Source organism: Leptinotarsa decemlineata, unplaced genomic scaffold (genome assembly GCF_025532065.1).
Source record: "Leptinotarsa decemlineata unplaced genomic scaffold, Ldec_3_MD MMD2_tig00003798_RagTag_RagTag, whole genome shotgun sequence".
Classification (NCBI taxonomy): Eukaryota; Metazoa; Arthropoda; class Insecta; order Coleoptera; family Chrysomelidae; genus Leptinotarsa; species Leptinotarsa decemlineata.
The window spans coordinates 2,741,801-2,754,320 of record NW_027412596.1 but is presented as its reverse complement, the minus strand read 5'-3'; the positions used below and the strand labels follow the sequence as shown (position 1 = coordinate 2,754,320).

General features: G+C 38.6%; 2 protein-coding genes across 4 annotated transcripts in view; both read left to right on the top strand.

The window, feature by feature from the left end:
• Nucleotides 1-12,520, top strand: part of LOC141483638 (uncharacterized) — a 565,103-nt gene that overhangs the window by 246,090 nt on the left and 306,493 nt on the right. The window lies entirely within an intron of this gene.
• LOC111512841 (potassium/sodium hyperpolarization-activated cyclic nucleotide-gated channel 1) overlaps nucleotides 1-12,520 on the top strand; it is a 108,975-nt gene that overhangs the window by 88,312 nt on the left and 8,143 nt on the right. For all 3 annotated transcript variants that reach the window (XM_074178465.1, XM_074178464.1, XM_074178463.1), the window contains 2 exons: nucleotides 6,301-6,492; nucleotides 11,364-11,587. In XM_074178465.1, coding sequence (XP_074034566.1) covers nucleotides 6,301-6,492; nucleotides 11,364-11,587 — 416 coding nt within the window. The remainder of the gene's footprint in view (nucleotides 1-6,300; nucleotides 6,493-11,363; nucleotides 11,588-12,520) is intronic.

Genomic DNA, 12,520 nt, shown 5'->3' with positions numbered 1-12,520 from the left:
TGGGCACGTCCTCGTGCTCCAGCCCCACACTTTGGGCGACATGTCCTCCGGTAACACTTACGTCTGGGTCGATTTGCATCGAGGGGGCGTGTCCTACGACTCCGCCCCCTCCGACCGCGCGTACCGTTCGCCGTAACGGCCGGCTGGCCTCCCAGACCTGAGCCCCAGGGATTTTGGGACTCAGTTCCTGTCTGAGTACGACGGGAGGTTGGTTTGCTTCAGTTAGCTCTCTTGGAACAAATGACTCCTTTTGGAGGTACTGACCCCGCCATGAAGCCACCCCCAAGCCTCTCTCGGCTTCAGGGTGACCCCCTGGCATTCCACCACCCCCTAGCGCTTCCGCTAGGTCGTCAGTATCCAGCTGGTTCAAGATGCGAGGCGCTCCTGTGCGCAACGCACCCCTCTCCTCCCAGGGATCGCTAAATGCTCCGACCTGGGGGCATCGCGACGCCTGGCGTCGGACGACCTGTGCTTCGACGCTTTGTTCCATTTCCATGTGGCTAGCATCTCCAAAGCCTTCGTTGCTTTGAAAACGCTGTCCGTAGCATGAATCTCTTGTCGGGTTCGACAATGGCTCTATTTCCTGTGCACATGCGATTTCTACAGGATGGCTGTACACCCTGTGTATCTTCGGACTCCTGGTTACCACATAAGTGGGTAACTCTTCCGTCATGTGTCTCATTATCTCGCGTTCAGGCAGAATTGTCGGATTCGGAGGGAAAGCTCCTTCCGGTTTTCGCCGTCGGCAAAAATCTCCGATTTCTGCTTTTTGTTCCGGTTGGGAACAAAATTGCGAATTTCGTAGTTTCGGAGCCGATCTCAGCATAGGGGATCGTGCTCGCATAGATAACATCGCGCGAAGCCCTAATTGGGGTTCGCTTTGCGGTCTAGCTGGTGCATCTCCTCGGAGATGATGTCCAGTTTTCTGTAGCAACGTCTCCTGACGTTCTACTTCCGCATGTAAGAGATCAATCCTTCTCATCGCCGAGGTTTTATTTTCCCTAATGCGGTTTAATTCCAACATGCTATTTCGCGTTGTTTTATCGCGATTTGAGGACGACTTTGTCCTTTGAGACTGGTCGAATTCTCGAATTATTCGGCTTGCCGAAAAACCACCAAGGCCCACGGTTTGTCGCTCTGCGACCAAGGGAGAGGCACTGATGTCCTCGTTTATTGAAAAAGAACGGTGAGTAGAACCTAGCCTCAGACTGGCTGATCCTACCGGAGTTCTGGGAATACTGTTTCCTGTGAAACCAGATTCCAAAGGGGTTCCTTGTCGGCTCGTAGGAGTCGCACTCAGGCGACTAAAAATGTCTGACAGGAAGTTAGTTTGACCGAAACTTGTGGTCTCGCGATTTGGCACTGGCGTATTCTCGGCAAGTTGCGCTCGCGCGTGTTTTGCCCTAGTCTGCATTTCGATTTCAAAAGTCCCTAATATGACTCTGACGAGGAAATAGTCAGAGGGTAGGATTCACGGAAATCTATGTTTTTAAGTTCACCCTTGGTTCGCGAAAGCTACTTTCCTAACCAAGGCCTACAGGGTGAACTGAGCTAGTGACGTAGGAACAGGGAGCCTAACGGTTGAACAGCACCCTAGGATGAGGGCCGCTCGCAGGATTAGGTGGAAAGGTATCGAAGTCCTGGAAAGGTCCCAACGGTTAAGTTGAGTCGTTCGCCCGAAGGACGTAACTAATGATGTCTTGACCCTCTCGAGTTTAATCTCTAAACACCTCGATCTTTAACACCGCAAGGTGATCGGGTGGGTGAGACCGAGCAACTTTAGTAGGGACCTGCTCTTCCTTTGCAGGATTTGGGCTGCTTTCCTTCGGCGGGGTGCCAAAAGGAACCTGGACAAACGTAAAGTATGGTTATGTGCAACAATAATATATTTAGCCAGTAATCCGCTCCAGTATCCGTTTTAACAGCTCCCAAAATGTCCACGGTCCTGGAATTCCTCTAATAAATATCCAGCCACTAATATATCCTGATTTGGTTTCAAGGGATCCTGAGAATTCCAAATTCCAGTAAAAATTCCTCCAAATTGGCTATATAGTGTTAACCGCAGCTTCCTGATGACTCCAATGATGTGTTTTGTCTCTATTTAGTTCTGAAAAGAACCAGAGACACGAATTCATTCAAAAAATCCTGACCGCAACTTGAAACTTCTAAGAAATCTTCGGATTCTTAAAAATTGCTGCTACCCGCTAAATGTTCAAACTTCGACTAACTATCGTGACACGGAACTCCGCATATTTATCCTAAATAAACGGGCTCTCTTCCGCGCCACTTTCAGCCAACCAGAGATCGCAAAAGCCGTGCGATCCTGACTGACCTACTTTCAATAGTTCCACTACGAAAAAAACTCATTTCGTATGGATTTGCCAGCGTTTACGACCTGTTTTTATGCAGGCGCTGGGCTTTGAAGTAGGAATACCGCTCTGCTAATTTCCATTGACGTCTATATACCGCTGTTTCTGTCTAATTCTTTTCATGTTTCGTTTCGCTTCCTCAATTTGCGTTGTACGATAAATGAAGTCTAACAGACTTCGGCCTCACTCGGAAATCTTCGGAAAATCGCGAAAAACCTGAATTTTCGTTTTCCTTGATTTCATATAGATCTCAGCATCCTAAGACAAAAAGTCTTATGCCGCGTCTCGATATTCCTGTTCCTTCTTGCAAAAATATGCGTTTGAAAAATCTTACATTTTTCGAACTCAAATGCTAATAAAAATTGAACCACGAGCACTGGAAGCGTGATCGGGGTGTCAAACGATAGCTGCTAAGAATCTCTATCGATGCTTCTTTGAAGAAAGCACGATTTCCCTATCTAGCTAACTGAAAAAGCCATTTTCCATAAAATCAGCTTTTTCCCTATTTAAAAATTAGCGAAGGCTAATAATCTTGCAAAAGATTTTTCTATCGCTTAGGAAACGACATTTCATAACTTAATTTTCGAAACTAAGCTGAAATATCTTGGGAAAACCAATGTTTTTCCGCGTTTTCGTGTTGTTCATTCTGAGTGGGCGGTCCTTATACTGGAGCTCGTGAAATTTCAAACTAGTTTTGTTTCACGACAAGTGTCTAGGTGTATTATGGTCACTAAACGGTGCGTAGGTACCGGATCACGACTCAACTTGATCTTGAGCGGGTCCCCTTGGATATGAATGGTATATGTCATCCGTGTGCATAATACAACTCTCCTCAATGGAAAAAAGTTGGTTCGATATGTAGCAACTTTTAGGGTTGTACTCTTGGATCTCGTGTCTCGAAAACTAGATTTTCTCTCAGGCTTCAGCAATATGGTGGTTCAATACTTCAGGAACCTGAAGGGTCCTGGTGACGATGGTGGTTTCCTCCAACCTGTCTTACAAGGAAGGGATTTCCTTTCTCGCGTTCAGCCTATTCTTAAAAAGGGCAAGAAAAATCTTCCAAATAACTGTAGTCCAGTCGCTTTGCTATCAGTGATATAAAAAATCATGGAGAAAGTAAACCACCGTATCCTTAAATATTTGGAAGGCTTCATTATCTTGAGCGATCATCAATATGGCTTTCGGAAACAAATATTCGGAATAACGCAATCGAGAAACATAAAGAGTCAAAAGCTGTTGTGCTTGATATTTCTAAGGCCTCTGACCGTGTGTGGCATGAGGGTTTGCTGACCAAACTTCGATGCATCGCTTGTCGGATCATTTTTATGTATGGCTCTCCAGCTTCTTGAAAGAACGTTCCCTGCAAGTGGCCGTCGATGGATATCTCTCCAGTTTACCATCAACGCTAGTGTTCCCCAAGGATCCATATTGTCTCCAACCCTCTTTATTATATATCAACGACTTATTGGAAAAAACTAGAATCCAATATATCGCTTTGCTGGCAACAATATTCTTGTGTCGTCATTTCATTTGGATTCCAGGACATTGGCTGTGGATGCACATCTTCACCAGCAGCAGGATGTTGCATATTTCAATGAGGATCCAGAAGTGATTTTGAATTGGAGTAGAATCAATTCAATGCCACAAAAACCCATTCATCAGTTTTCTCCAAAAAGATAAATGTCTCCGACAGGACAGACTATTCCGCTTTCTGCTTCGATGAGTTTGTTTTGTTAAAATGGACACAATATGTCTTGGCTTCTCAAAAGCTTGGAACACTGTTCCGAATCAGCAACTTTTGATGCATTATAAAACTCAGATCAGACATTTTTTTGGAGTATTGTTCTCATATATGGAGCTCCACCCCTAAGTATGCCTAGAAGCTGCTGGATTCCATCCAGAAAGGAGCCATCTGCCTGATTGGAGTCGCGAACATCACTTGCAACCTTGATAGTCTGGAACATCGAAGAAAGGTTGGAGATTTGTCTCTCTTTTATAGATACTATCACAGAAAGTGTGGAAGTGACTTGGCACATCTGATTTCACCAACAGCGGTACATATCAGAATTATGCGACGGACTATGGCTTCTCATAGCTTTGAAGTTCAACTCGGTACATCTCAAACTCCACTGTTCAAAAACTCTTTCATTTGGAGAACTGCGTTTATGTGGAATGAACTTCCTGAGAACGTTTTTTCAAATGGATTTAATCTCCAGCGATTCAAATCCAATGGGAATCGCTACTTTCGCACAGGCACCGCTGTTAGAGCGCCTTAAGGCTTTTGCCGTAGTACTTGTTTTTTACAAAATATGCAAAAGACTATCAACGCAATGGTAATGGATTAAGGATTTTGCCGTAGTAATTGTTTTTACAAAAGATGCAAAAGACTATCAACGCAATGGTAATGGTAAAATATGTAAACCAAGAAATGTGTTTGGTTACGTATGGTTGGTTAATTAAATCATCTAACGTTTTGTAATAAGTGTCAAGTTTGTGTTTGCCTATTTTCGAATCGTTGACGTTAACGTCGATCAATTTCAGCGGCGTCAGCTTTGGAAGACTGGATTTATCCGGAATGTTGTTACAATACTAGTATGGTATCAAAACTGGGTGAGATCCATATACGAAACATTTGACAATCTGGACAAATCTGGAATGTGCTTGAATCTTTGTTATTCCAATGAACGCATTACACTCAGTTTTAGGAGTTATTAGACAGTTTTTATTTATCATTTTGGTTTTAACTTTTTTGCAGGACAATTCATAGTCACTTGTAAAGATTCAGAAAGTACTACGAGCCAAGTTCGTTTCTATTTTCTGCAGTGTTTCTCGAGGTTTCATCTGAAATTGGGTAGAGTTGAGTACATTTTGTAAGTTCGTCACGAATACTTAGTGCATCATTTTTCGTTGTAATTTCTACTATGTCGATTTTTATTCTTTCGAAAGTGGTTTTAGGTGTTTCACTTATGACTAATGGGTTATTAAAATTGTTCGACAAATTTAACGATATGTTTTTGTATCATTAGTGTTGAATTGATGTTCAATTTTATTTTTGAAGTCCCTCACTGTCTAAATGTCAGAAAAGTCTCAATATGTTTCCGTTATTTATTCAGATTCTTCCTCATTTGAATATCCTAAACGTAGTTTTTCTTCAATTTCGAATACCTAATCCACGTTGTTTTATTCTGTTCCTGTTTCATTGGATGATTTAGAGAGAAATAATAAGTTCAATTTCTACATCCGAAAAATTGAGTTATAATTACATATGGATTTATACCCGAAGTCAAAAATTCACCATTCTCATTTACTTTTAGCAGGGCGTTTGGTAAACGAATGTTTTCTATATTTTATGTTGGACTCCCTCAGTCCGGGTTTCAATTGGAATGGTATTCCGAATTTTGTCTTATAGATTTTGATAGTAAAAATATTTGTTCTCGAATGCATAGTTGTCAAGGTCGTATTTGAAAATATCGTCAATTTCTGCAGTTGAAGTTTCGGAGACTTGATGTTTTATTGCGGAAGGTTTCGAAATATAAATTGATGGATGTAGCCGTTACTATGTGGTAGGAGATCATAATGAAAAGAGAAATGAAAATGTTTTTTTCCACTTTTATTTGTAACTAACGTTCCACATAAACGCAGTTCTCCAAATGAAAGAGCCCTTAAACAGTGAAGTTCGAGGTGTACTGATTTGGACCTCAAAATGATGAGCAGCCACAGTCCGTCTCGTTTTTCTGTACCGCTCTTGGTGGAATCGAATATGCCAAGTCCCCTGGACACTTTCCGTGAAAGTATCTATAGAAGAGAGACAAATCCCCAACCCAATTGTGACTGGAGTGTTTCTGATAAAACAAGTGAAATAAACTAAATGAACAAATTCGTGATCAAAGTGAGTAATTGTAGAGAGTTTTATAGTTTTTCCTGTTTTTAGTTATACTGGCCATGCACTTTTTGAATTCGAGGAACATGGAAATCAAATTTGTAGAAATCATAAACCAAGTGGAAGAATACATGGCCCAGAAACAACTCCCGTTTGATTTAAGAAAACGAATAATTCAGTTCTATAATTTCAAGTATCAGAAAAAGTATTTCAAGGACACGATGATCACCAATATGTTTTCCAGTATGTATATATGTATTTTATGAAAAATTTATTTTTATGAGTTTGATTTTATTTTACGTGTCATGTCTCTATACGTGGCTATACAACTCTTGTCTCATCACGTCACATCATAGTAGCAACGAGTCATCATTATCCAATGTACATGATGGGTTTTGAGAATTTACGAGAATGTTCCATTGTAGTTGATATAGTCAAGCAAATCAATTCTGTTGAACATAAAAGCTCGAGGTTATTAAAATTTGAAATGTCTGTCTGAATATTATTTATTTTATCAGAATTGATTGTCCGTACGTTCAACAGAAAAAGACAAGGTTGAAAGATTTCTGACTTCATAGCTGTGTCTGATGCTTGATCCGGTTTCTGTATAAAAAACGACTTATACACGATCCATAAGGCCAGCCATTGGCATCCATCGCTTTTCTAAAATTTACCTCGTAAATACCTACTGATTTATATGAAGAGTATACTCCTGGTTGCTTTGGAGTGAAGACCTCTACCTGAACTTCTGGAAAATTTTCTTTCAATGACTCTTGCATATCTATCGTGGTTGCTGGATCTACTCTACTAACATGTAGTTCCGCATACCTGGGGACTCCCTTCACAACATTCGAATTTGTGTTATTTCCGTTTTTCTGTTCCGTTTATGTTTAACTGATTGCCAACTTCCATTGTTTTTTGAACTGTGTGAGTCACCACCGTTTCCCGTCAAATTTATTATTTCCTTCATTTTGTTTTCACTTTCAGCTTGCAACAAGGCCGCTGAAAACATTCTATTGTTTATATTTTTTTATTAAATCATTTGAGTGTTTTCCATCCATGAACACTTCTTTGGGATTCTCCTTTTTATGTTTCTTCCCAGATGTGCCCGCTAGTTGTTCGTTTCTATCTTTTTCATTTTTTGTCACAAAAGGTTTCTGTATTTTTTCAATGTTTCCAGCGAATGCTTCGTGTTGGATAGAATTATTTGAACCTACTTGATGAAATTCCGCATTTTTCTGATTGGCTCCGTTAGATGGCGTAACATACTGATTTATTAGAGTAATTTGCGACTTCAAAAAGATGATTAAATCCTCTTTATTTCTAATCAGAAGATCTTTTTGTTTCACAAGAGCCTTCAAATAAGCAATTTCGATATTACTCACAGTTTTTATAGGTACAGTTTCAGTAGAACTGTCTTGGTCCCCCATTTCTTTCCCATCTTCCACCTTCTCAATGTTACAACACTTAATATATTTGTCATTGAGTCCATTAGTTGTGGTGAAGAAGTTGAATGCAAAGGTGGTCAAAACCTAGTTCAGGATTAAATGGATAAATAGATTTATTTGGTCAGATTATCTGAGTAAATTTATAACACGTCAAAAAACCTAAGGAATATAATAGTTGTAAAACAATACAAACATTCGTAGAAATTTCATTGTAAATATTCATCCTTAGTATTGAAGCTATGTTTGATGAGGTAATGCTTGATAGTGCTTGATAGCCTTTATGAACTTTTTCGAAACTGAATTTTTGTATTCTTTCTGGGAGTATGTTGAAGGGATTGAAATTTATAGAATTTCTCTATGAAAAAGTCAGCCTCAATCCAGGATTTTTCATTTGCATAGCATATCTTCTATTATATTCATATGTATCATATGTAAAAAGGGGTTTTGTAATATGTAAAGTGTATCAACCAATAGTCTCAGGCTCTATTCTCTTCTGATGACAATGGAACAATGAAAATATACAATTTTAATATTCACCACACTTCTGAATTGTCTAGTAGAAATATTGCATTTGCCGATCTATTGCACGAGGTTGAAATGTGCGAATGCTAATTTAATTTTTCGTAAATTGTAATCACCAACAGGTTAACGCTCTTACCACTATGGCATGACGAGTGTGTTGATAATAACAATGTTAAAATAAGACGGTGATCCAAAGAAGTGAGCACAACACTTATTTTATCTTATCCACAAAATTAGAGAACTTCATTCTTGCTTGAGAAACATCTCAAAAAAGAATGGGTGCCATACTAATTCAGAAGAAAGATGGTAAAGAAAAGGTCACAGGTTTTTTCAGTAAAGCCTTAAATGAAACCAAGTGCAATTACTATATTACCAGGAAGAAGTTTCTAGTCATTGTGAAATCCATTGAACACTTGAACACCTATATAATTGAGACGTCGTGTAACCGTGAGAACTGACCACAGTGAATCTCTATGGAGGCGCAAGGGGAGTCAGATTGTAAGATAGAAGATAAACTCAATTAGTACGGCTACCAGTCTTTAAAACCATCGTAGCGGTGCCAAGAATGGCACTCATACGTGCCAAATTCATGAGATTGGTTGTAGTAGGACCGGACAGAGAAGGTGAAACAATAGCCTGAGAAATATAATGATAAAGGTTGATGTGAAATTGGTCAAAGCTAGTTGATCTAATTGGGGTCCGTATGCCTATGCGATAGTCTATTTTATGGCAATAACAATCAGTTTGACTATCTCGAGAAAAGATACATACCTACATGTTAAGAAAATATGTAATTCGAAATGTAACATTCATCTCTCCCAACGTTCCTACGCTGTAGGATCGAGTAAATGCCTGCTAGGAAACAATTACTTTCCAGGCTAAAACCACGATGGATATTGAATTATATTCGAAAGACATTTATACCAGTTTCTTCTTGCAGATATTTCCCGTTTGTCCGACAGCAGGAGCTCGCTGAAATGAATTACATAGATCAGCTTCAAATCGAGTTTTGAGTATTATTTAAAGTATTTTGTCTAATTTTATCACGTTGTATACGGTGGTGACGATTTTCCAAATGTAAACATCTTCGGTTAGAATATCACTAAGCTATGCATACACTCACGTAATTGTTGTGGCTTCGGAAGTCTGATTTAGTGGAGCTTTCTGTCATCTCGATTATTTCTATAATACGAGTCTTGAGTTCAGCCTCACCATGGTTTTGTTGTTTTTACTGTCAAATTTTCAAACTCCAAATGTCTTTATAGAATGTCATTTATCAAATTTCAAATATCTCCTGTTTCCTCTTTCTTTATGGTTGCTACCACGCCACCGAGTAAGTGCCAAGCATGGCCAGTGCAGTCAAGATGCTGGACTGCATTAACCTTACTAAATTTCATATCATTTCTAGAAACATGTGGATTCGTTTTCCGATGGCATTTCAGGTTAGCTTCCCCAATTTCTGCTACCGCAGTAGTCGGTTGATTAGTCAAACCACCAACACTGAGGTAAAAACTTGGCAAGTTGACTTGGGTGTCACACCAATAGGTGGTTCCACTTATGTTTCGTTTGCGTTTACGCAGCTATTTTTATCAAGTACTTTCTTGGTTTTTCTCATTTTGTCTATAGTCAGGGAAGCTATAGATTACGCTGTAGACGACCCCTCTCGATATAGAAGGCCCCGACACTCTGTCGAATGGGGCCCCTATGTCCTCCGTTAACAGATGAATAATATCTTCATCCATCTCACCCCAGCCAGGTAGGGGTACACCGCGAAGGGCGGTATGGATGTCTGAGGACTTTCATGCCACCATCACAGATCCGTTATGACCCATTCGTCCCGCCGTCTCATTTTGTCTTCAATCAAGGACCGCCTGCCCGGTACTGACGATGCCCAATAGGCTGAAATAGCTGTCTACCGGTGGTTCTTAAATTGAAATCAATATGGGAGTGACCAAAAAGTACTTATCTATTCATTTTTTGATTTTCATGGAATTATTTTCCAGCAGCTTGACTGCATTAACCTTTCTAGATTATATATATATATATATATATATATATATATATATATATATATATATATATATATATATATATATATATATATATATATATATATACCGGGTGTCCCACATTTTATGTGACAGGCAATATCTGGTTTGTTGAAGGAGATACACAAGAATGTTTCATACAAAAGTTTTAGGAGTTCATGAGGGCTATATTTTGATATAATTTTTAAATATACAGGATGTTTGGTGTAGGTGCTACAGACCAAAATTCCATTTTTTAAAATAGAACGCCCTGTATATCATTACATATTCAGATGCTACGCTAAATTCTGATATCATTTCATGTTTGGTTTTTGAACGCATGGACACAACACTCCAAAATAGTGGGCAAACCGCGGACACGTGTTTCTGGCTATTGGCCTCATCAGCCTGGGAATTCTGGGTCTTCTGAGTGGAACCACAAATGTGCGGTTGGCTCCTGTTAATGACTCCGTACGTATGTATTGCTTCCTATTTTCGGCAAACAAGTGTTGCCCATCTTTGCACTTGGCTGCACCGCGCTGATGAGGCCAATAGCCAGAAACACGTGTCCGCGGTTTGCCCAGTATTTTGGAGTGTTGTGTCCATGAATTTTCATTTTTGATTTATATATATATATATATATATATATATATATATATATATATATATATATATATATATATATATATATATGCTGAACTGATTTTTCCGGGTATTTGATCCGTGTATGTGACATTATCTCTAATTTCACCGACGTTTCGACAAAATCTCATTTGTCATTATCTAGGTGTGCTGTTACGTGTTCAGAGATAGAGTGTTTAAACTCTCTACTACCTACTACTTGAATGTTGTTGAGTTTTACCTGAGTTCTTCTTCTTATTAGTTGTATATATAATTATCACTATGGATAATAATAACATCGTTCAGGCTACATGATTATTAGATGTATATGTACTTATGTATAAAAGAGTTATCATCGAGACAATATAGAATAAAATATTGCTCGATATATGTCACTGGAATGAACACAATTGACAGTTATGTCCAACTGTGAAGGAGTATATTTTTCAACTTCAATGGTTTATGGTTTCTAAGAGTTTGAAAAATTTGTTTTCAGGTCGTCTTAGGAAAGAGGTCAATGTACATCTCTGCAAATCGTTGATTTCAAGTGTACCTTTATTCTCCGAGTTGTCGATGGAAGAGGCCGGAACACTGGTGACAAAATTCACACCCGAAATTTTCCTTCCGAAAGACACAATTCTTCTTGCTGCATCGAAGTCAGATACACTGTATTTCATATCCAGTGGTACTGTTGCACTGTATACGCACTCAGGTCAAGAAGTGAGTTATTAACTATTTCATATCACACTAATTCATTATTGAATTTACCACAACATAGTTCACTTCATACCCGTGTGAGTACATAGACAAAAAAGTGATTCCTAATTGTCTTAAAAAAACTAATTGATACAGTTTATTGTATGATTTTCACTATAAAGGGTTTCACGAAAACCGCAACACGTGTTTCGCTATACAATAGCTTCCTCAAGCATAAACTTTATGCTTGGAGTTTATGCTTTATGCTTGGATATTTATGCTTGGAGTTTATGCTTGAGGAAGCTATTGTATAGCAAAACACGTGTCGCGGTTTTTGGAAAACCTATTATAGTGAAAATCATACAATAAACTGTATTAATTAGTTTTTCAATATAAATGTTCATCAAGTATCGACCAGTTCTTTTCAATTACCTAATTATCTTTTTATTCTCTCATCATTATTCGGTCGAATACTCATAAAACTTCAATTTCTTGGAGGATCATGTGATAGTTGAATTGTGGAAATCCACCAGCGTCATTGGTATTATAATTAGCGATGGTAATATTCTTATTTATAATTGAAGTACACTTTCCATTGAATATTCCGACCAAACGGAACTCGATCAAAATGTTTCGGCCAGATCCTGAAAGTATCCAGGCAGCACAGTTTTTTTATATTCATATTATCTATTGAAGACGTATCTAGATTTTTTTCATTTGCATAATTTGTGTTGCTTTTTCCAGAAATTGCAGCATTTTTTCAGCGATAATAATAAGACAATTGTGATGAAATGGAAATATTTAAATATTTTTGTGAATGCAATAAAAGATTAGCATGACATAGAAGTTTGTATGCATCATGGATATTATTAGATGTGAAGATCAAAAAGAGACTTCCAAAATATAATTTACTGTAAAAAAAATCTACTTTTTTTATCAATAAAGCATCTCAGGAGA